The sequence below is a fragment of the Gadus morhua genome, chromosome 5 (assembly GCF_902167405.1).
Source record: "Gadus morhua chromosome 5, gadMor3.0, whole genome shotgun sequence".
Taxonomy (NCBI): Eukaryota; Metazoa; Chordata; class Actinopteri; order Gadiformes; family Gadidae; genus Gadus; species Gadus morhua.
This window is the reverse complement of record NC_044052.1, coordinates 10,535,378-10,559,893: the sequence shown is the minus strand read 5'-3', so window position 1 is coordinate 10,559,893 and position 24,516 is coordinate 10,535,378. Positions and strand designations below refer to the sequence as shown.

Genomic DNA, 24,516 nt, shown 5'->3' with positions numbered 1-24,516 from the left:
TGCACACATATGCACTCACACACACAGGCACATACGCACATATCCAGATGCAGACACACACGCACACAAGCGACATAAAGACACACACGCACACACATGCAATCATGTACATACGCATACACGTGCACGCACACACGCACACACACTTGTTATGAATTATGATTTCGTCAGGTCCAGACATTGGTCATCGTCTCTTTATTGAGCTATTGCGTCCAGTTAGCCTTTAGCATGGTGAGCGGAGGTGTTAAAAGGGATGTCAATGGAGTTCAATGTAGTCAAATTATATGAACCATTAAACCGTCACCATGCGTCAGGTTAATTCATTCTATGAGCTCATGAATAGCGGCCTTGTAAAACTGGTAAAATGGATCGGCATAAACTTATTGAAGATACGACTAAAGGGGGTGTGTGTATGTTTAAGTGATTGTGTGTGTATTAGCATGTGTGTTATTTTTTTATTTTATGTGTGTATGTAATATTTTTTAAACGCACATGGTCCCAGTGGAGTATGTGCATATGTCTGTGTGTGTGTGTGTGTGTGTGTGTGTGTGTGTGTGTGTGTGTGTTTGTGTGTGTGTGTGTGTGTGTGATTGTGAGTATGTCTTTGTGTGTGTGTGTGTGTGTGTGTGTGTGTGTGTGTGTGTGTGTGTGTGTGTGATTGTGAGTATGTCTTTGTGTGAGATTGTTAGTGTGTGTGTTTGATAGATTTTGAGTGTGTGTCTGTGTGTGTGTGTGTGTGTGTGTGTGTGTGTGTGTGTGTGTGTGTGTGTGTGTGTGTTTGTGTGTGTGTGTGTGTGTGTGTGTGTGTGTGTGTGCTTGTGAGTATGTATTTGTGTGTTTGTGTGTGTGTGTGTTTGTGTGAGATTGTTAGTGTGTGATAGATTGTGTGTGTGTGTGTGTGTGTGTGTGTGTGTGTGTGTGTGTGTGTGTTTGTGTGTGTGTGAGAGATTGTGAGTGTGTGTGAGATTGTGAGTGTGTGTGTGTGTGTGTCAGATATTTTGAGGGTGTGTGTGCATGTGTGTGTGAGATATTGAATGTGTGTGTGTGTGTGTGTGTGTGTGTGTGTGTGTGTGTGTGTGTGTGTGTGTGTGTGTGTGTGTGTGTGTGTGTGTGTGTTTGTGTGTGTGTTAGATTATGAGTGTGTGTGTGTTAGATTGTGAATGAGTGTGTGTGTGTGTGTGTGTGTGTGTGTGTGTGTGTGTGTGTGTGTGTGTGTGTGTGTGAGATTGTGAGTGTGTGTGTGCGAGATTGTGAGTTAGTGTGTGTGTGTGAGACACCGGGGATCTGAATGAACTGGATCCAAACGGCCGTTTCCCCTGACAGCTCACTCCCAATGCCCAGTCATGTGTGTAGAGTCTGCACAGCCTACCAGGACCCACTGCTCATCGCAATGAGGGATGTAGAGCCAATAAGAGTCCCCAATTGTACCCATGTTGTCCCGAAAGCCAAAAAACTGCTTGTCGCTTGAGCCGTCACCGCAAACCGCCTCCCTCCACCTCCACCCTCACCTCCACCGTCTTATACCTGACTCTGACATAGACAGCGGCCACGCGGCCGCCAACCTATCAGGACTAGGGTGCTATTTTTAGCCGGCCAGCGGAAATAAGCATTTCAGCATGGATGAGCCTGTGGGCACCGCACTGTCACAGAGCAGCTCCCACTCCCCCGGCCCCAACCCACTCACTCCTCCTGCTGGAAAGCCACATTCCGGTGCAAAACAACTGTAAACTCATCCAGTACTGTCGCTTGCTAGCTGTTGCAGGCATTACTGTCGAAGTGTTTTATGGCAATGATCACAGCTATTAAAGAACGACAAAGAACGACTCTTTGAAGAATAGATGTACATTGTACACTGTCGGAACAGGTTATGCAATGTGATTGCTTGCTATTTAGTGGCTTAGCCAATGTGGTGGCTTCGCTTGAGGCTACACTGTGAGGTGTACTTGGTAGTTTACGCAAAGGATCCTTGTATTTATGCCACTACTACTCAAAGTGTTTGCTAGTTAAGGGATTGTATTCTGCAGCTGAAGAACCCAAATGCACCCAGAGTAGAATTTAGCATTTAGATGACAGACATGAATGAAAAAAGGAAAGGAAGAAAAAAATCTCCCCCCTCAGCCTGACTTTTCCTGTCCTCCCCCTACCACGTAGAGACCAGTATGTTTCAAAGTAAAAGCCTCTCTCCCCTTACAACGTAGAAACCAGTGAGTTTCAAAGTAAAAGCCTCTCTCCCCTCACCACGTAGACCTGTGCGTTTCAAAATAAAAGTCTCTCTCCCCTCACCATGCAGGGACCAGTGAGTTTCAAAATAAAAGCCTCTCTCCTCTCACCACTCAGGGACCTGGACTGTCTGGGCGCCAAGAACCGTGCGCTGGTGGCGCTGCCCATCGAGGAGGTGCTGCAGACGCTCAACGACCTCATCACCTACTTCCAGCTGCCCGACGCCGAGCTGGAGCATGAGGAGAAGCAGATCAAGCTGCGCTCGCTCAAGAACCGCCAGAACCTCTTCAAACAGGAAGTGAGTTTTTATACCGGGGCGGGAAAAGAGCTTTACCTGCAATATGCAAAAAAAGTTCCTTTGTGAAATGTCCTTCAACAAAGGGGCAATAAAAAAATATTGGATATGGAAATACAGCTTACTTGGAATCAAAAGGGTGTCAAGGGTAATCAACACCAAAATCTTTGGGGTTTTATAATTAAAAATGTGTATTTGGCAGTGAAATCAGGCTAGTCGGTGATTCCGGTTCCAATTTTCCAAGTTATTGCAATGTGGGGTTCCAAGTTATTGCAATGTGGGGTTTTTATAGAGATGATTTTGTCGACGACATCAGGTCAAAAGCAAGATATTGCAGTTGGATGCTGCTATTGGCTTAGTAGCCAGCTGAATGTTTTAGTGCCAGCTTTCATTACAGTCAACTGTAAGCTCCACGCTGTAAGCTAGGTGGCTTTGACCGGAACTTCACGTGTGTGACTCAGCAATGATGACACACGCACATCACGCATCATGCACACACGAACAAGAACATAGGAGTGGGCCACCTGCATCATTTGCGATTCAAATCATTTGAAAACACTCATCGGTGACGACGAGAAACTAGTTGAACGCTTCGACTTGTGACCCAGACATCGTTGTCGGCCGTTGCTGCCCTCAAGCTAGGACTGGCCGTCATAAATATATGCCTGTGGTGAATACAGAATCTGTGGCATGTACACTTTACATAAAGCACATTAGCATGCATCGAAGCACTCCTTTGCAGACGATGCAAATTTAATATTTTATAATTCCTTTTTCACCCAAACCTGCGGACCAATTGGAGACGCAGATACCCCCAGTTGCTCCCGCCCACCGTGTCTCATGGTCGATTTCATTGGCTAATTCATCAGTGTGGTTAGCGCTGACTCAGGAGCTTTTGTGGTGTTATAAATCAACTGCAATTTCCACCTCCTCTCCTCTCAGCACGGATCACTGTAGGTATTGCTCCATTCGATAAATCAGCCTGGTACTACGGTACCCCGGTTATGGCATCACCGATTGGCCCTGGGGTAGTCATCAGCGGGGCTGGAACATGGATATATAGTCCATCTATTAAACGCTGTAGGCTGAGAGATTAAGAAGCGCAACACTGTCTTCGTTCTAGGCTGGCACGGGGTCATGTTTTTTGGCCCCATCTCATGAATGCCAGATGTGGGAAATATCCACAAGGTGTAAATCAATACCTAATGTCGTCCTCCCTCAACAAATCTATATTCTCCAGGAATCCGTACTTCCATGTTTAAGTGATTCAAAGATTTTAATGAAGAAGGTCCGTCATGGGGGGGATGTGAGGGATCGATAGGTTCACGTTCCCCTCTAGTGTTCAGAGTTTATCTCCACGGGTGTCTGCTGACGGCCTTTGTTCATCAGGGCATGCTGACGCTGGTGTCCAACTGCATCGACCGCCTCAACGTGTACAACAGCGCGGCCCACTTTGGGGAGTGCGCGGGGTCCGAGGCCGGCGCGGCCTGGAAGGACATCCTGAACCTGCTGTACGAGCTGCTGGGTGAGCCGGGCCCTCCGAAACCTTCACTCACCGTAGAACCGCGAGCTGTTGGCTCTCGACGCAGTCAAAGTGTCCCCATGAGATTCACATTTCGTTAGCCTCAAAGCATAATTACGTCATATTTTGGAAAAAAATTAATGATATCTTACCTAACTCTACTCTGCTGATGCTGCTGATTCACTGTGCCTCATTGGCTATATCCTAAGCCAATCAGAGAGTTTTCTTCATTCCATAATCACTATCTGCCTGAGTAGGCATTTTTGGCGGTAAATACAAAATGAACCTTAATATATGACTTCGGCAATTATGCTATGAGATGATATACATTTACATTTACATTGAGGTCATTTAGTAGATGCTTTTGTCCAAAGTGACTTACAACCATTAATACACATTCAGGGACCGACGGCGGTGTCAACCATGCTGCAGATAGGCACTCTGACTCATAGAGAGAGAGAGAGAGAGAGAGAGAGAGAGAGAGAGAGAGAGAGAGAGAGAGAGAGAGAGATTAACATAACAAGGTGTTTTGAGTGGTGATGGATAAGAGCGATGACATGGCATTTAGGTCATTGACATATCTGGCATTCCCAGAAATTCTGAACACACATATAACAAACACACACACACACACACACACACACACCACACACACACACACACACACACACACACACACACACACACACACACACACACACACACACCACACACACACACACATACATAAAAGCCCACACATATTGACTACCCACTGACAATGACCGTGGCTGATTGACAGATAGCCTTAGAAACCATATTTAAGGGATGATGTGGTAGACCCCTGCTGTTAACCACCCAGCCTTACCCTATCCACAGCCGTCCTAGCTGCACCTTCTCATCTATTTTACACTGCTCAGTCAAATATGGATTGTGCACTCCGTGTTTCCCAGGAGCTTTCTCTTTTCTTGAAATCCCCATCATTGCTTCTGTTGTTTTTCTCCCCGTTTCCAATATAAGAGACTGTGCTTCTCCTGCCCCCATCCCCCCCCCCCATGCCCTCCTGTCCTTCACACTGGATCATCTCCTAGCTGGTATTAGTGTTCAAGCCACGTTCCGGCTCTCCTCCCAGTCCCCCCTCCTCCTCCTCTTCCTCCTCCTCCTCCTCCTTCCACCTGCTGCAGCGCAGTGTTAAGTGGATCTGGAGACAGCCTCCCCCCTCCCCCTCCCCATCCCTCCCCCTCTCCTCATCCCATCTTCCTTTTGGGTGTTGAGTGACCCTGTCTGGGTTGGCTAGGATATATGTAGGTGTGGCTTGATGTGTGTGTTAGTAAGTGTGTATGCGTGGGTATGTGAGAAAGTGTGTGTGTGTGTGTGTGTGTGTTCTTATTTCTTAAGGTATTTGTTTAGGTGAGTGTGTGTGCATGCCTGTGTGTGTGTGTGTGTGTTGGCGTGTGATAGCGTGAGTGGTGTGTGGTGGGTGTTGTGTGTGTGTGTGAGAGGGATATAGTGTTTATAGGTGTGTGTGTCTGTCTTTCTGTGTGGGTGTAAGGTTCTGTGTTTCGGTGTTTATTTGTTATTTGTTTGCTCTTGTGTGTGAGTGTGATACAGATGGAGATATAGTGTGTTTAAAGGTGTAGACACGCAGACACAGACCCACACAGTGTGTGTTTGTGCGTCTGCGCATTTCTGTTCACTACACGCATGGGTGTGTGTGTGTGTGCATCCTATCATTCTTTCATCATCCCCTCCACCTCTATCTTAGCCATCCTTTTAATTAATATGCATGAGGATGTCACCTCAGGCCTTGTTCCTTGACAGTGTGTGCATACTCTAAGGTGTGAGTCTGCCTTTGGCTGACATTGCATTGAGTGCATGAGTGTTAGGCTGATAATACTCTGAGAAGCTCAACCCTTATATCATATCACCCCCTCCCCGATATGTAATAACGCAAACCTGTCCCTCTGTCATCCTATTTTTGTGCTGACTCCTCTCATCCTCCACTGGTTCCCTCTCTCTTGGGTGCTGGTTGTGTCTGCAGCGGCGTTGATCAGGGGCAACAGGAACAACTGTACCCAGTTTTCCAACAACCTGGACTGGCTGGTCAGCAAGCTGGAGCGACTGGAGTCTTCTTCAGGTAAGCACGTCCCTGCGTACGGAGCAGTCATCTGCTGTGTGAGAGCAGAGCTTCTGGGGGGGGGGGGGGGGAGAGAGAAGACACAGGGCATGGAAGCTGCAAGGGGGCGGGTTCAGGGCTTGTTTCCTGTTTTGTAACAGAGTTATTCTACCGTAGAAAACTCAATGGTGTGAGACTGGAAGAATCTTGCAGGAGGGAAATACATGTATTTTTAGAGGGCCCAGTCGATACATTGATTTGAAACCTTTACAGACAGTTTTTTTTACAGTTTCCTACTGTTGGCCGTTTTTTCCGTTCACTAATCATGCGCTTACAGATCCCCACCTCATGCAACATGATTGGTCGAAACACAGTTAGATGCCCTGTTCTCCCAGATTTGCTTTTGTCAGCCAACAGACTTTAGATTAATATCTAAAGTCTGAAGGCAGGAAAGCTCAAATCTGGGTGAGAGTCCTCACAATGTCACATTGTACAATGCTGTTATGCAACAACATTGTTAAATACTTGATCCTGATTGTTCAATAATGTGGTTTCTATTTGTTTTCCAATAACGAGACACCTCCGCCATTAGGCAGTGATTAATCAATGTGCTACAAATCCAATATTAAAAACAACTATTGAATGGATGTTTCCTCGTTGAGGTCAAGACAAAATACTCATAGCCCTGCAGAGGAATAATTATATTTCTGTGGAATAAGTCAATCAAAAACCATGAACGGTTAAGATTCAATAAACGCACATTTAATTATTGTTGATGACTGTAGTATAAGGGGAATAAACCACAACATGGTGGCCCGCTATTTGATCAAATATTGTACTTGGAATTCAGCCTTGGCTAATGTTTTCCTCCCTACATATTGCACCAGGTTGGTGCGTGTGCTACTATAGCCAATAGTAAAACAGTTTGAATATTCTAACCCTATCATGCCAGAGGCTTCCCATTCGCCTTATATCGGCGTATCGAGGTATTCAGAGGGATGGCATATTTGAGCAGTGCCTCTGATGTTCTGCTATGTACCCTGCGTGTGGATCTTTCTAATTTATGTTTTCTCTTTCTGCTCCCTCTCGCACATGGCCAGGCATCCTTGAGGTCCTGCACTGCATCTTGATCGAGAGCCCCGAAGCACTGAACATCATCCAGAGAACACACATCAAGTCCATCATCTCCCTGCTCTACAAGCATGGCCGCAACCACAAGGTCAGCTCACAGGCCAGCGCGTATATTAGATCAACATACACTAGGCTATAAATGTTGTATTGTTAGCCTCATAGCATAATTGTCTATCATCATTACCCAAGTCATATTTTGGCCAAATTGTGGTATCCAATCTAACTCTACTCTCCTAATGCTGCTGATTAACTGTGCCTCATTGCTGTATCCTAAGCCAATCAGAGTGCTTTTTACATTCCATAATTACTATTTGCCTGAGTCATCTATTTGACTAAATACAAGATGAACCTTAAAATATGACTTGGGCAATTATGCTATGAGGCTAAAGATAGGATATGTGTCTGCGAGTTTAAACGGGGAGGACGATAAAGCATGGAGGAAACGGGTTACGGCTTCTCTCTGCCCACTGTCTGCCTAATTCATCTTTTTGACGCTAAATACAAGATGAACCTTAAAATATGACTGGCACTTATATTATGAGGCTAACGCTATATAATACCTATACAACAACGCCCAAGAAGGATACTGAACATAGGCAAACTATATTTTCTATGTCAATTCACAGACCAATCAGGTGGTGTGGGCCTGCTTTCGTGTGAAAACGTCTTGCATCAAAAAAAACGTGCTTAAAAATATTTCTCTGCATTGCATGACGCCAAAGTAGCATAACGAGATATACAGAGGGTCGCGGCCCCAATCTCTGAGACGCATCAGACGTGAGTCGCTCCGTGAACGCACACGAAGACAAAGAGCGGCGACATGAGTGGCGTGGCGTGGCGAATGTGTTGCTCTCTCCCTTGTTCCCCAGCCGCCCCTCCAGGTGGTATGTTGTCATTCGGTCCTCGCTGGCACAGCGGCGTGGAACTCATTCAGCAGAATACTGATTCATTTTCCTGTCCGTCCCCTCTGGGGATGTTTGTCACAACTTTGTCTCTCGCTGCCGCTGCAGTTGCTAGCACATTGCCCCGCCCTTACGCTTTATTTATTTTTTACCCGCTCAGCGACATCCATCCTTGTAGTGTCTTTCCTTGGGGGCGAGGGAAGGAGGTGGGTGGGGGTTGGGGGTGGGGGGGGGTTGATGCAAAGTGCGTTTCCTTTGAGAGCCAATCTGTTTACGATTGGAATGAGATTGGGTGCAGAGAGGGACATGAATCAGAATGTTTGCTCTTGGATGGATTTAACTGACCCATAAGTGATAAGAAAAAGCCCTGGTCTGATGCTTCGTCACAACGCAGGCTCTCAGAACTGGGGACCAACTAGCAGTAGTCATCCATACTATTTAAATACAACCGTCTCTTCCTACATATCGCTAGCCTCATAGTATAATAGCCAAAGTCATATTTTGGCCAAATTGTGATTTCTAAACTAACTCTAGTCAGCTAACGATGCTGATTCACTGTGCCTCATTGGCTGAATCCTAAGCCAATCAGAGTGCTTTTTACATTCCATAATTACTATTTGACTGAGTCATCTATTTGACTAAATACAAGATGAACCTTAAAATACGACTCGGGCAATTATGCTATGAGGCTAAAGATAGGATACGTGTCTGCAAGTTTAAACGGGGAGGACGATAAAGCATGGAGGAAACGGGAAGACTTTTGGAAACGGGTTACGGCTCCTATCTGCGCTTCCTCCTGTCTGTCCGTATCTGTTGATTCTGTTGAACGGCTCGTGCAATGCCTCCCCCCCTCCCCCCCATCCCCCTGCCACCAGATCCTGGAGTGCTGTGCTCCCTGTGCGTGTGCAACGGGGTGGCGGTCCGCACCAACCAGAACCTCATCTGATCACCTGCTGCCCAAGAGAGACCTGCTCCTCCAGACCAGACTGGTAACGATGTCCAGAGGTAGGACAGCCGTTGAGTTCAGATACATGTGATGATAGCAGCTTAGAGGGAGACAACTTCGGTGGGATTTCGGAAACCCGACCACTTGGTGCCTTTGGGAAGGGAGCCGGTAACCCAGACCACTAGAATGAGGGGGCTCAGGAGGTAGAGCGGGTTGTAGGGCTGCAATCACACCAACGATTAAGGTGCAGCGCGAATATAGACAAATTTACAAAGTCAATGCAAAGACGCGAAAAGAGGCAGCAAACCTGCAGTGTGAATACCTGGTTCACTTTTAGAAGTGTTAGAACTATTAGAAGTGATTCTGCTTCTAATGTTTGAACTTTTCCCGAATTTGCCTTGATGCTTTGTCTTGAGAGCCTATCAAGTCCAGACTGATCTGCAACATAAGACTTACCAGTTGGCGCCTGGTGCGGCTGACACCGCCGTTGTTGTGTGAACGTGTGCATGAATGGGTGAATGGGAGGCAGTGCTTGTAAAGCACTGTGAGTGGCCACAGGGGGAAACAGCGCTCTATCATCTAGTAAACCTCACTGTGAATGCGGCCTCTGACGTGTTCTTCTGGTCCCAGCATGCGACCGAACATCTTCCTGGGGTGAGCGAGGGATCGGCGCAGTACAAGAAGTGGTACTACGAGCTGATGATCGACCAGGTGGACCACTTCGTAACCAGCGAACCCTCCCACCTCAGGGTGGGCTGGGCCAACACCAAGGGCTACGCCCCCTACCCTGGAGGAGGGGAGGGCTGGGGGGGCAACGGGGTGGGGGACGACCTCTACTCCTACGGCTTCGATGGCCTCCACCTCTGGTCAGGTCAGTGTTACGCCCGCACACGCGTGTGCTTGTGTCCCTGCATGTGTTTGATTGTGTGTGTTTGATGTGTGTGTGTGTGTGTGTGTGTGTGTGTGTGTGTGTGTGTGTGTGTGTGTGTGTGGTGTGTGTGTGTGTGTGTTTTGTGCCTTTGTGTTTGTGTGTGCATTTGTGTGTGTCTGGATTATATTGTGTACTGGACCTTGTTGTGTTCGTACATTTTGTATTACCCGTGTCTGAGAGCATTAGAGAGAGAGGGGGGGAAGGAGAGAGAGAGAGAGAGAGACAGAGAGTGAGAGACAGAGAGAGAGAGAGAGAGAGAGAGAGAGAGAGAGAGAGAGAGAGAGAGAGAGAGAGAGAGAGAGTGAAGGAGAGTGAGAGAGGAGAGACAGAGAGAGACAGAGAGAGAGAGAGAGAGAAGAGAGGAGAGGAAGATAGAGAAATCGAAAGAGAAGAATCGTAGGGAGAGAGAAGACATTGAGAGGGAGAGAGAGAAGAGAGAGAGATGAGAGAGTTACGAGAGAGAGAGGGAGAGAGAGAGAGAGAGAGAGAGAGAGAGAGAGAGAGAGAGAGAGAGAGAGAGAGAGAGAGAGAAGACAGATGGATCGACTGGGCAGATCATAGAGTGGCAAGCGATGACTCGGTCAATGTCAGCGCTGTTGTAGCGGCGCTGTGTTCTGGAGGGCAACGCTCGCCACACAACAACAACAACAACAACAACATGGCACTCACCATCATGGCGTCCTGCCCCCCCCCCCACCCAACCCGCTGACAGGTCGCGTCCAGCGGGCCGTGGCGTCCCTGAACCAACACGTGCTGACCACGGAGGACGTGGTGAGCTGCTGCCTTGACCTGGCGGCGCCCAGCGTCTCCTACCGCATCAACGGGCAGCCCGTCCAGGGCATGTTCGAGAACTTCAACACCGACGGCCTCTTCTTCCCAGTGGTCAGCTTCTCGGCCGGCGTCAAGTGAGTCCGAGTCGGAGTCTGTGCGCCGTCGTCTGTGGACTTTAGCGCCTCAGGAGGTTGAGCTTGGGTTGGCTGGTAACTGGAAGGTTGCTAGTTCGGTCCCCGGCTCCTTAAATGCAGTTCAATTTAGGTTAAAAAAGGGTTAATTGACCATTTACCCTTTACCATTTAGCGTAATATCTCAAGTGTGTTGGCAGGTGAGCTCAAGCTCCTAATTGGTGGGTGAAAACTCGGCCAGCAGCAGTAAACTGAAAAGAAATGTGCGTGAATGTGTGTTTCAAATCCACACTGCTTAGACTGGCCACTTGAGAAATATGCTTCTGGAGGCTTCCTCCAATCGCGAGTCGATATATAAAGGCCTGACTCTGGCCCTTGGGACATGGAAACGGCATGAATTTTATTTAATCCACATTTATCCTAGTTCTAATGCATTAATCCACGGGGTCCTGCGAACTTAGATAGGTGAAAATGGCTGGCGTGGCGTCCATTTTTTTCTCTCTCTCTCTGTTGCTGTGGGAACGACATATATTATGATTGACAGGACTTTGAAACAAAATGTCATGCTCCAGCAGCTTTTTCAACGATTCCATGATTGATTCTGTTCTCAGAGCAAAAGGACCTTTTTAAAGCTATCTGTTTTTTTCCCAGGGATACAGACACCTGGCGGCTTATGGCTAACAGTGAACTCTAGCACTCCACCATATTGGACTTAATTAATTACAGAAAATGTTAAACGCATCACTATTTTTATATTCAGTGGTGTGTATTTGCAGTCCACAGAGGACAAACTCATATATGTATAGATATCCATATCTTATCCATTTTGAACACTGTGTCATTATCCTCTGTTGATATCCATCCTAAAATCTTTCGTTTTCTGCTACGATGCATCATTTCCATAATGACACCTTGTGTCAGTTAGGAAGTGAGATAAAAGATAGAAATTATATGAATATGAATTGATCATGTGTATCGTTGTTTTTCTTTTTGTGGATCATTTTTTGAAAATAATTGTAAGATATTTTATCGGTCGGTTTGACATATTCGCCTTAATGCGAGAAACGTGGAGCTGCCGCCCCCAGCGTTCAACAAGAACTATCTCTGTTGGCCTGATTAGCATGAGCTTGCATTTCTGTCCGATTCTGTCCCCCTTGTTATCAATATTACTGTATATTGAATTGTAAGAAGAGCTTCTGTTTCTTATGGATGAGGAAGACACTATCACTTAGAGAGTTTATGATGAAATGGGAAAAAGATATGAGTCATTTGTTCACTTGATGGGCCTGCAGAGACTCAAATTGAATATTTAAAATTAGAATCAGCCCATATTCACGGTCCAAATTATAATTGTTCTACCGTAAATGCTCTAACAAGCTGACTTTGCTGGGTCACACGAGAATTAGGACTTGAATTAAATCGGATTCTCTACTTCTAGCAAAGCGCTTCTGTACTGCATAATATCATCACATTCTACAAGAGAGTGTATTCAGGAAGGTTTCGAAGAACCCAGAGCTTTTTGAATCGACAAACAAAGAGGTAAGCGTACTGTATCTGAATATATCACAACGTGTGAGGTATGCAGTTAGCTCTGGTTGAAGTGTTGTCGTTGTAGAAACTCACTTCAATGTCAAGAGGAAGGAACAGAGCTGAGAAAACAGAATGAACTCAGGCTGCATCGTGTAAGGAACTGCCTGTTCTTCCATTATCAAATGGCTGTTGTGAATCCACAAACAGCTTAAGAGGAGGGACACATTTGGCAGTGGCATACTTGATTATGCTGATGTAGTTTAGAAACCTCGACAATACGACAACTTTGGCTGACCCCTTATATCATGTCTCATCTCGGCAATCTCTGACAACACAACCTTAAAAAAAAAAGTTGGGGAATACTTTGGAGCACATTTCAAAGGCTTCGGGCTGGGTACCGGAGGAGAAACGAGAGGACTGCTCTTCAGTCTCAGTTTTATTGTTTTGCCGGCTTGCTACCAGCGGCTCACGGTATGCTAATATGACCAGGCGCCCCGGTTTTCTGGTAGCCTGTCCCCAGCGTGAGTTTTCCCAGGAAAAAAAACAGTTTTAAAGAATATGCATTTTTTTTATACATGAATAGATTTTGAAAGGACGAAAGGTTCAAGCTTGCTCAATAATGTTAATTCCATGCAACTGGAGGAGGGGAGGGCCTACCATATAGACACAATTTCTTGTGTCTTATGGTTGGCTGTGACGCAACCTTGCTTCATTGGGGTCGACGCAATACCATATCAGACATGAGCGATCATAAATATTAGGCTATCCAGACCATATAGAATGACTTTCTATTGGAGGAGCACTGGGTTTTTGGCTGTTTTACAAAAGCTTAAACATGCTAGTAAACCATTGGGCCTGTAATGCCAAATCTTCCACTATATTTCTATATTTAATAGGCAAACTGTGGATATCTCTCCTTTTTCTGAGACAATAACATCAGATATTTACAAATGTCCCTGTATTTCATTTCAGAAATCTGGTCACCATACAATGTAGCATATAGTATAGTCTATGTGCTACATGTGCTAACAGGAGTTGTTATTTGGTACTAGCCTTAATTCCACCGAGTCTCGGTATGTTAGGCCTTAGTCATCGATGGCCAAGTCTGGGTAGAAATACGAGTATAAAATCACTTTGACCACGGAGATAAACCAGATTTACCAACCTGCTGTTAAGAGGCCAGAAATACCGTGAAATGACTTCGGAGACCGACTGAGGTAGTGTTTCATTGACCTCTGTTGACCCCAATGAAAATGTGACAGTCTTAATGTCCGCAGGCGCCAGGGTCTTTAATGACCCCTCTCACCCCAAAACCATCTCAGCTCCTCTGAGGAGCGGGAGAGTGGGGAGAAGGTTGAGCTCGATGTGTTTGGGTTTAAGTAATCAAGGAAAACGTTAGTAAAGAGCAACTGGAGGAAAGAGAGAGAGCAAGCAAAAAGTTGCTTGTTTTCAACCTAATAATACACAAATCTGAAGAGCTTTTATGTCACAACTGTGGTGGAAATTCTGAACTACTGAATTGTACTGACAACGCATCTCAGAATAAACTAAGTTAAAAGAATAAAATAGTTTATTATAATAGAGGGTAAAAAAAATTATCAGATAAAAGTAGTCTCTGCGCAGAGAGGCCACAGAATAGGACAAGCATACAAGGTAGTGTATGCTGAAGTGTGCCCCGGACAGTGGGCTGCTGGTGGGGTTCCCTGATGTGCCCTGGACACTCCTGTGTTAAAAGAGGGAAACGTCTTGGGGAGGCCACTACTCCTTTCAGCCATCTCAGGATGTAGCTCGTGGTCTTGCTGAGTCTGAGGCAGTCAAGGCGGTCTCAGATCCCCTCCAGGGCGATAAGAGCAGTATAAACAGTGAAATGTTTAGTACTATATACAAAACGAAGGGGCTACACGTCTTAATGTCTTGCGAACAACATGTGTTATGGAAATATCCGTTACATAGAACAGGAGAAAAACAAGAGTCCCAGGGGAAGTTAAATGGTATTATGGATGGTATTATAGCTTGGGTGTTTAAATTCCTGTGGAGAAGGTTCTGGGGTAGATCCAAGATGTCCGCAGCCTAGCTGTAGGCGCTCATGAGCAAGAGGCCTAACCCTCACCAACTACAGAATGAATGAATGGATAAAATCTTCTGATGATTGATATAGTAAATCGTAAATTATATTTTATTATGCAAAATAATACAATAAAATTGAATAATGAATATATAAATAAACAAATGAATCCATAAACCCACAAATCCATAAACGCAAAGATATATAAACATAAATTCTTCAATGACTACATTCTTAAATTCTTAAATTTGTAAATTCTTAAATTTCGTAAATGAATTCCTAAATTATAAATGAATACATAAATAAATACATAAATAATTACAAATAAATTGCTTCTGAAACACTGTTAGATGTGCGACCGTTGTAATTAGTTTAACGTCTGTTCAGACAACTATCTCGTCTGGTACGGATAAAAACTTCAGACTCATTTCCAGTCCAATGTATTTAGAATAGTGTCGAGCCGCTATCCAGTACTGGTTCAAAACATCAAATGAAGTATACGTTTTAGTGTTTTTTCAATCTAAATGTTTAATGCTCCATTCCTACATATTTATGCCACCTATCAATTATGTATGACGAAATAAATGGATTATATTACCAAGCTGAATGTTTCTGCGGGAGCCCAGAGTAAATAGTCACATTTCAATGAAGTGTGAGCAATAATCCCAATAACGCTCCACTCTCTCGCCTCTGATGCCCATGTAGGGTACGCTTCCTGTTGGGTGGTCGCCACGGTGAGTTCAAGTTCCTGCCGCCGTCCAGTTATGCGGCCTGCTTCGAAGCCCTGCTGCCCAAGGAGAAGATGAAGGTGGAGCCAGTGAAGGAGTACAAACGAGACGCAGAGGGCGTGCGAGACCTGCTGGGAACCGCCCAGTTCCTGTCCCAGGCCTCCTTCATCCCCACGCCGGTGGAAACCAGCCAGGTGAGAGAACGGGATTTCAGCAGAGGGAACGGGATTTCAACCCAGTTGAGCGGATTTCAGCATTGAACGGGATTTCAATGAATTTGAGGGGATTTCAGCAGAGTAAACGGGATTTAACACAGTGGATGGATTTCAGCAGAGTTATCGGGATTTCCGCAGAGCGAATGGGATTTCAACATAGTGGATGGGATTTATGCAGATTGAACGGGATTTCAACAAAGTGGATGAGATTTCAGCAGAGTGAACGGGATTAAGCACAGTGGAGCGGGCTTTTACTAGAATCACAAACAGTAAATCAATTTTTAATCCTTTGCTGTACATTGGTTGGGAAATGGAGCGCAGTTAACTGCATTGTAGTGCATTGGAACTTTTGTTTGATATTTTATACGTTCAAACTTCTTTATCTTTCAGATTATCATGCCTCCCCATCTCGAAAAGGTTCGAGATAAGTTGGCGGAGAACATTCACGAGCTCTGGGGAATGAATAAAATAGAGTTAGGCTGGTCCTATGGCAAGGTAAGAAGTACCTTTTGCTTTGTTGCAATTCCTTTTTCTTTCCCCCCCTCTTCACTTCTTACACACATAACTTGATAATGTCCCGATCAATCTGAGTCATTTCCTCATGTTTCTAGGACATAAATATAAAAATGTTTAATATAAAATAAATTGTATATAATTCGTTTAATATGAGATAAGAGATGAAATTAACTTAACAATCGTAAGAAAATGTACGTCATCTTGCTTTTTCTCTTATAATTTGCGGTTCAAACCAAATAAAAGAGGGTAAGTGAACATATCCTTCCATTCTATGTGATGTTTTGTGCTTTTTGTGCCATCTATAATATATTCTGCGTAGTATACTGTGTTTAGGCAACAGACTCTAGAGTCTGTGTTTTAGAATCATGAATTCTGAATTCAAACATATTGTTCCACAGAATCTGCAAAGTAGTAGGTTTTGGCTTTACATTGTGTAAACAAACCAAGAGGATAACTTTCATTACCGTAAATAGTTCCCCAGGCATACAACAAGAATCAACAAACTTCAGTTCAATCAATCCAAAAATTTATACGGAAACCTCTGTTGATAAAGGGAATTTCTTGCAAAAGACCTCAGAGACTCTTGGTTTGTTTGATTTTGGCAAACGAAAGCCAAAGTGACCTATTTAGACTAATGTGCAGATTACAATAAAAGTAACAATATGAGGCACAGCTCTTATGTCTATAATACAGATAAACATTTACATTGTATGTTTTTCCTTTTCAGACAGATATTTAATTTGGGTGCATACCCTTCCCAACTCCCCTCATTGGATTTGGTGTGAAGACACGCCGTCTTATGAGCTAGGCTCTGACTCACTTCTTCATTAAAACACAATTCTGCTCCCACATCATTTCTCGCGCCCCATTCACATTAGCTAAGTGGATCTGACAGCTGTCCAGGCGTCGCTGGGACGCTGTGATTTGGTAGAGGGTCAGAGAAGGTGCCGCTTTAAGTTGAAGAAATACTACCCTGCTGGAGTAGTTGTCTTTTATGGTGACGAAATGCATTTGTCACCGTAACAAAGGGAAATGACAAACACGATAAATACAGTAAATCGTAAAGTAAACACTGTATAGTTCAGATTCAATTCACGCTCAGCCTTTTCCTTTTTCTGCCCAGGCCCAGAACACCACAGGAGATTTCTATCCATAACAGAACCCTTGAGGTTCTTGTACTATTTACAAAAGAGCTGGCTTGTGTTTATTGGAAAATAAACCCACAAAAAACACAACTACATTCCTATACACCGTCCTGCATGTTTTCTTGGTTTTAACACACTTGCCCCCTCTTATGAAAGGCACAGCCAAAGGGGTGATTTGAAAGTTAATCTCAACACAGGAATGACGCCCCTTATACTCACTATTCCAGTCACACACACACATACACACACACACACACACACACACACACACACACACACACACACACACTCACACACACGCACACTCATACACACAGACCTCTCCCTCCTCCTCGCCAAGAATCATGCTCCTCCGTTCGCCTTGTGCCTTTCATAATGTCCTCTAACCTAGAACTCGTCCTCTCACCACAAGCAAGTAGAACCTTGTCCTTAAAGCCTACATCTCTTGCCCCCCCCCCCGCGCTGTCCTCTTTCTCTCTCCTCACCCTCCTGTGTGTTCACTCTCCTAACCTTGACTTTGAGTATGCGTGAGTCGATGTTTGTATATATATATATGCCTCATGTGTCTATATATGTCTTCTTGTGTTGCTTTCATTTGTAATTACTTTCCTATAGAGATAAAGTATTATTTAGATTTGCTTTGAAAGCATCACTGCAGGCCAGGTGGTGAAATAGAGATGTGTTCATGTTGATGTTTGTCTTCTCTCTCTCTCTTTCTCTCTCTCTCCTCTCTCTCTCTCTCTCTCTCTCTCTCTCTCTCTCTCTCTCTCTCTCTCTCTCTCTCTCTCGTTCTCTCTCGTTCTCTCTCTCTCTCTCTCTCTTCTCTCTCTCTCTCTCTCTCTCTCTCTCTCCCTCTCCCTCTCTCTCTCTCCTTCTCTCTCTCTCTCTCTCTCTCTCTCTCTCTCTCTCTCTCCACTCAGATCAGGGAGGATAAACAAGCGTCAGCACCCATGCCTGGTGGATTTCTCGAAGCTGCCTGACACCGAGAAGAACTACAACCTCCAGATGTCGTCGGAAACACTCAAGTATGTCAGGGCTCGCGATGGGCTAGATATTTACGAGGAAAGAGTTTGCAGACTTGGTGTTAAAATACGGCCAAACCAAGTGACAGCCAATAAAGATGCATCTTGTTTGATTCCTGTCTATTGGAAAGCCGTTGAATGGTTCAGATTGAGAGGAAACAGAAAGAAGGAACGAACTGCCCACCGTGTCTCGCTTTTGCTTCCTAAAACCCTGCACTGTAGCCTCTGTCGGCTGCCAAAGCACGGCTTTAATAATAATAATTTCAATTGATATAGCGCCTTTCATATTATCCAAGGTTGCTTAACAAAAAGAGGAGGGGGAAAAAGGGGGGGGAGTGGCGAGTTAGGGTTCAGAGGACTCGGTGAAGAAGAATGTTTTTGAGGTGCTTTTTGAACTGGGGCAGGGACGGGGCAGAGCGGATGTGCATTGGTAGGCTGTTGAGTGTGGGAGCATTGGCAGAGAGTGCTCCCCACACTCTGGGAACATTTCACCTCCCAGATCTGCAGGATGAATCATGCAGACCATTTGAGCCGGTGTGACCCAGAGAAAGGCCAGCTGCCACACCAAAGCGTACACACTGGACGAGTAATTGTGTTTTGGATCAGTAGTTACCGTGAGTCGTATCCTGATACAGATGTACCCCCCCCCCCCCCCCCCCCCTCCCCCCCCAAACAGGACCCTGCTGGCTTTAGGGTGCCATGTGCTCCTGGTCCGCCCCGGTGCTGAGGACAGCCTGAAGAAGATCAAACTCCCCAAGAAGTAAGGGTCCCCTCCCTGATTGAAACTCTTCATCCTGAAGGCTGCCCTGCAGCGTTGGCTGGTGACCACTGCATGTCGATTAATCGAACGACAAATAGGGATTCATTGTTTAGTCTACAAAATGTCATAAATATTGGTTGCATGAGACCATGCGTTAAAAAGTTGCACACTGCAGGTTTTACAAACAGAAACATAGTTAAATGATCCCTACGAAAGACCCAAAAGTTACCAAAAAGCCCATCTTGACTATCTTAAATTGTTTTATAAATTGCATAAACAAAATGGTCTTTTGTTACATAAACAACCTGTTTCCCTTCAGCTATATGATGTCCAACGGCTACAAGCCCACCCCTCTGGACCTGTCTGACATTAAGCTGACCCCGGGACAAGAGCTTCTGGTGGACAAGCTGGCCGGAAAACTGCCCACAACGTGTGGGCCAAGGGACCGCATCAAGCAGGGATGGACCTACGGTATCCAGCAGGTAGGGAGCAAACCCAACGACGATTTCTGTCTCTGAGAGGGAAACAAGTCCACTAAAGCAGTGTTGAATCTCATAAGCAGATTAAGATATGCCCCATTCCCTTGGCTTCTGCATAGGCTACAGCAGTGGCGCTGGGTGTCATAATGATGTAGAGACTGCATCTACCCGGGTTCAATAGGGATTAACTAATGATTGGTAACTCCACAACAAGTTGGTCCACTAGTGGACAATGAATCTGAATCGACTCTGTTGTAGTCCAAGCCTTGAGGGAGAGTGGGAAGTTGGATAGTGTAGTTCATTTAGAGCTGCAGTAGGCCTTCCCACTTTGATCTGCATGAACAATAGCAAACGTACTGACTGACTGTTGAGATATGCTGGGGTATAATTGAAATTAGACTCATACACTGAAACTCAAATACACCCAAAATATTTTTTTTATATATTAGATAGCAAACGGTAAGTGTGCTCTTCTTTGGCTTAATCGTTAGCCTAGGCCTGCAGGATGTTTAAGCAAAATATATACCAATTCAAATGAATAATAAACTCATCTTATTAATAACCATGGGACAGCACTGCAGAATCATAAGAGCGCTCCTTTCAGGCTTGTTTTCTTTGGGAGAAAAATCTTTGAATTTCCGTTTAATGAGGAGAAAATGAAAAGCATAACCTCTTGCTTCAAGAGATTTCCTTACTTAACGTTGTGCAATTTTCAGTTTTATAACAATATATCAGTATTGTAACTTTTTAAAATATAATAATAGATTTAAATCCCATGCACTGAAAAGGCAGTAGTGCTCGGAGCGAGGACTCATACGTGGCGCTGGACATTTCTCCGCTGCATGTCGGCCGGCTCCCCCCACTCTGGCACGGGATGTCTTTGGCAATAAAGGGCAACAAGCCGTTAAATATTTCATAACGGGGCCGTGTCCATATATAAAGCGCGCCCTGCCAGCCCTGCCTCAGCTAAAGGTCACGGGTGTAAGGCAATGTATTAAGAGGAGCAGTAATCGCAACCCCACAGACAATTAGCAGCTCAATCCAAAGGCTCGGGCAGCTGGTGGTTCAGCGAACAGGCGGATGTTTGGTGAGCTGGCCCCTGTCCGAGCCAACAATTAGCTTGTGTACGATGTTGGAACGAAGTGTGAACGGGGTGGTAAATTGACTGTGTACTCTTGTCGTCTTTCGACGCAGGACGTGAAGAGTAAGCGCAACCCCCGCCTGGTGCCCTGACGCCCTGTTTGGACGAGCGCACCAAGAAGTCCAATCGGGACAGCCTGCGAGAAGCTATTCGCACCTCTGATTGGCTACGGCTACAACATCGAGCCCTCCGACCAGGAAGGAGGTATGTTTTACGGTCTAAATGTACTCTGAGATTTCTGTAGTATTTACGATGCTGACACACGCAAAAAGCATTTTCCACTGAAGTGAAAATCCAAGTAACGTTTTGACACTAATACTCATTGTGCAGATGCATGCTGTAATTGCCAAGTCCACGTACTTGCCCACTTATCACTGATTGCAGGAGCTCTCATGTTCTCTCCCTTCCATTTCCTTAAATTGGCCTTTTTGTTTTTAGTAATAATGTCAAGGCTTGTTCTAACGCCAGGCTCTGGATTAAGGCTGGGATACCTGGGTGGGATCCCTCACCCACCTCTATCCTCTTAAATGTCAGCCTGGTGAATCCCAGCCTTGAAGAAAAAATAGCTAAGTAGCTAATCAGCAATGACTCTATATCGTTCATAACACAATTGCCTAAGTCACATTTTGGCAAAATTGTGATGTGTAACCTCACTCTACTCTCCTAACGCTGCTGATTCACTCTGCTTCATTGGCTATATCCTAAACCAATCAGAGTGCTTTTACATACCAAAATCACTATCTGCCTGAGTCATCTATTCGACTTTGGGAAATTGACGCAAATACAAGATGAACCTAAGACATATTAAAATATGTCTTAGGCAATTATGCTATGAGGCTAACTATACGGCAGTTAGCCAAGTCAAACACAAGCCACAGCGGTCGGGTGAAGGAACAGAGGGGCTAGATCAGCTCTCCACTGGTGTTGTTGTCCTGACCCTTATCCCCCCTCCGCCCCCCTGATCAGGGCACGTGGTGGAGCGGCTGACCATCGACAAAATCCGCTTCTTCCGGGTGGAGCGCCACCTACGCCGTGCGCACCGGCAAGTGGTACTTTGAGTTCGAGGCGGTGACGGGCGGAGACATGCGGGTGGGCTGGGCGCGGCCCGACTGCAAACCCGACCTGGAGCTCGGCACCGACGAGCTGGCCTTCGGTGTTCGACGGATACCGGGTGAGAGCGACGCGCCCTCCCCCTCTTCCCCGGTCGTTGGTCATCGTTACCATAGCGATTTTGGGTTTTGATGCCTCTGGTTGTGGTGCTGCACAATTTATGACAGCGCACCAGTGATATTTTAAACCCTCCCTAATTAAAATTAGATTTTGATTGAAGAAGGAATTAGGCGGCTCATTAAGCTGCGTAAAGGCACGATGGAGACCTGCAGTGCTCTGCTTCGTGAGCGTGGAGCGGTGGTCTCCTGATATTACATCCCAACAAACATAGATTAGGAATCTGTTCTCTGCCATGCACCTCTTATGCACTCTGGGTTTAGAGTTGTGCCCTCTGGTGATAGTGTCCTCCATAATGCAGTCTGTCTCTTACTACATCTGAATGCCTGGACTCTCCTTTCCGATTTTAAATGTTTTGCCTGTATGTTTGTATGTAAGTCCTGACCATCCCTTGAAGGAGGGATCCCCACTCTGTGTATCGTCACAAGAATTCTTCCTTGCTTATTAAGGGTTTTTTTTCTTTCCCTCTGGTGGGCTAGGGTCAGGGGGTGTCATACATATATGGCCTGTTGTGACTTTACCTGTGATTAAGGGCTATTCAAATACAATTTAATTTAATTGAACTGTCCAGTTGACTCTCTCAGAAACAAGCCCTGTGAAGCCCTTACATTATTCTCCTTCCTTTTCTGTAGTTGCTCCTATTTTGATTCTATTGATTCTATTCTCAGATTGTCCTCCGCCCTCACTTGTGAGTCGCTTCGGATGAAAGCGCTCTGACTCAATTATAATGTGGTGTTAACAGTACGTGTTTCCCTGTGTGTGTGCGCCCAGGGCCACCGCTTGAACATGGGGAGCCGCTTCTTCGGCCGCTCCTGGCGGGCTGGCGACGTGGTGGGCTGCATGATCAACATGGAGGACAAGTCCATGGTCTTCACCCTCAACGGCGAGAATCCTCATCACCAACAAGGGGCTCCGAGCTCTGCTTCGCCGACTTTGAGACCGAAGACGGTAGGCAGGGCGTGTGTGTGTGCGCGCGTGTGTGTGTGTGTGTGTGTGTGTGTTTTCTGTCTGGAGGTCCCACAGCGGACAGATGTGAGGTCAAGGCTCTTGCGTGGGAGACAGTGTCGTTGAGTCTGAGCGTGTGAATGAGGGCAGTCAAACACGTGTGGTTTTCACATCTTAAACCGAGAGGGATCTTAGCCAGCGTGCTGACAGGCCTGCTGAGGTTGTAACCTAGAAATGCCCTGCTGGGGGAAATTAGTGAAACATAAGTGGCCCCCCATTCCCAAATCACCCTTATTTAATGTGGTGCTCGCAAATTGGCTATTTCCACAAAAGGCTAAGGATTGATTTCGAAGCCCCTGCTATGTGTGTGTGTGTGTATGTGTGTGAGTGTCTGGGTATGTGTGTGAGTCTGTATGTGTGTCTTATTCATCTCAGCTCCCCAGTATCTATTTAACTGTTTCTCTTCCTGCCCCGGTCTCGGGCTCACCCCCAGGATTCATCCCCGTGTGCAGCCTGGGTCTGGCCCAGGTGGGGCGCATCAACCTGGGCAAGGAGGCCAGCTCCTTCAGGTACTACACCATGTGTGGCCTCCAGGAGGGATTTGAACCCTTCGCCGTCAACATGAACAGGGAGGTGACCATGTGGTTCAGCAAGCGCCTGCCCACCTTCGTCAACGTGCCCAAGGACCACAATCACCTCATGGTGAGTCGGGGTTGGGCCCCGTGTTAAAGGGGAGGTGAACTGTGGATTTGAGAGGGAGGACTTTGGCCTACCAATTAAAGAATGGGATCTGGGCAAGTTGTAAAAGGTTTTAGAAAAAACTGACTTATCAGGTTCCATAAGAGATGGTGGAAAAGCGTTCAACCAAAAGTAGCAGCCATCTGTATTTTACGGAGCATTTACACGGTTTAAACAATCGTATGCTTTTGAGTGAATTTGAAACACAGAAATTGTTATGGATGCAATGGATAGTCAACTGGAGTCATTGTTATTCCCATGCCTTAGGGGGTGCTCTACGCCACCTGTTAAGTGTAACTTATAACATTGTTTGAGTGCTAGTAAATCTGAGAAAGAAAAATAAATAGAAATGGATGTCAATGTCTCGACTTGCCTTCTCGTGACACTGCGTTATTAACAAGTTTGTACATAATATAATTGTTCTCCAACTTCAAAATAGAACTTTAGAAGTTATTTGGGGGTTTAAGGACCCTTAACGTTAAGGACCAACACGTTAAACAGGGTTCAGGGTTTGTAGTCCAACTAAAAGATGCAACAACGTCTGTATCTGGGGGTTTTCCCTGGGGCAGATCACAAGGATCGACGGCACGGTCGACAGCCCCCGGTCTGAAGGGTGACCCACAAGACCTTTGGCACCAGAACAGCAACGCCGACATGGTGTTCTGCCGGCTCAGCATGCCCGTGGAGCTCTACTCCCTCTTCAAGACCAGCGCCGTGGCCGACATGAACGGGGTCCACGAGGAGGAGACCCTCAAAGTCAAGCACAGGTCTGGACTGCCGTGGAACACACACACACACACACACACACACACACTCACACTCACACACTCATGCATACACACACACACACTCACAGACACACATGCACGCACGCACACACGCACACGCACATGCACACACATGCACACACACATGCACACACACATGCACACACACACACGACATCACACACACACACACACTCATGTACACACACGCACACGCACACACATACGCACACATACACACATGCACATGCACACACCCGCAAACACACACGGCATCACACACATACACTGACA

General features: G+C 45.8%; 1 protein-coding gene across 1 annotated transcript in view; it reads left to right on the top strand.

Annotated features, from left to right (window-relative positions):
* Window positions 1–24,516, top strand: part of LOC115543879 (ryanodine receptor 3) — a 130,604-nt gene that overhangs the window by 41,968 nt on the left and 64,120 nt on the right. Inside the window, 27 exon segments of the mRNA XM_030356534.1 lie at window positions 2,338–2,518; window positions 3,905–4,040; window positions 6,058–6,153; window positions 7,233–7,355; window positions 9,050–9,107; window positions 9,109–9,152; window positions 9,155–9,170; window positions 9,742–9,758; window positions 9,761–9,982; window positions 10,755–10,947; window positions 15,245–15,461; window positions 15,873–15,984; window positions 18,069–18,168; window positions 18,842–18,925; window positions 19,245–19,407; window positions 20,599–20,634; window positions 20,637–20,702; window positions 20,704–20,749; window positions 21,512–21,567; window positions 21,569–21,697; window positions 21,699–21,716; window positions 22,544–22,657; window positions 22,660–22,720; window positions 23,211–23,419; window positions 24,025–24,049; window positions 24,052–24,087; window positions 24,090–24,222. Coding sequence (XP_030212394.1) covers window positions 2,338–2,518; window positions 3,905–4,040; window positions 6,058–6,153; window positions 7,233–7,355; window positions 9,050–9,107; window positions 9,109–9,152; window positions 9,155–9,170; window positions 9,742–9,758; window positions 9,761–9,982; window positions 10,755–10,947; window positions 15,245–15,461; window positions 15,873–15,984; window positions 18,069–18,168; window positions 18,842–18,925; window positions 19,245–19,407; window positions 20,599–20,634; window positions 20,637–20,702; window positions 20,704–20,749; window positions 21,512–21,567; window positions 21,569–21,697; window positions 21,699–21,716; window positions 22,544–22,657; window positions 22,660–22,720; window positions 23,211–23,419; window positions 24,025–24,049; window positions 24,052–24,087; window positions 24,090–24,222 — 2,691 coding nt within the window.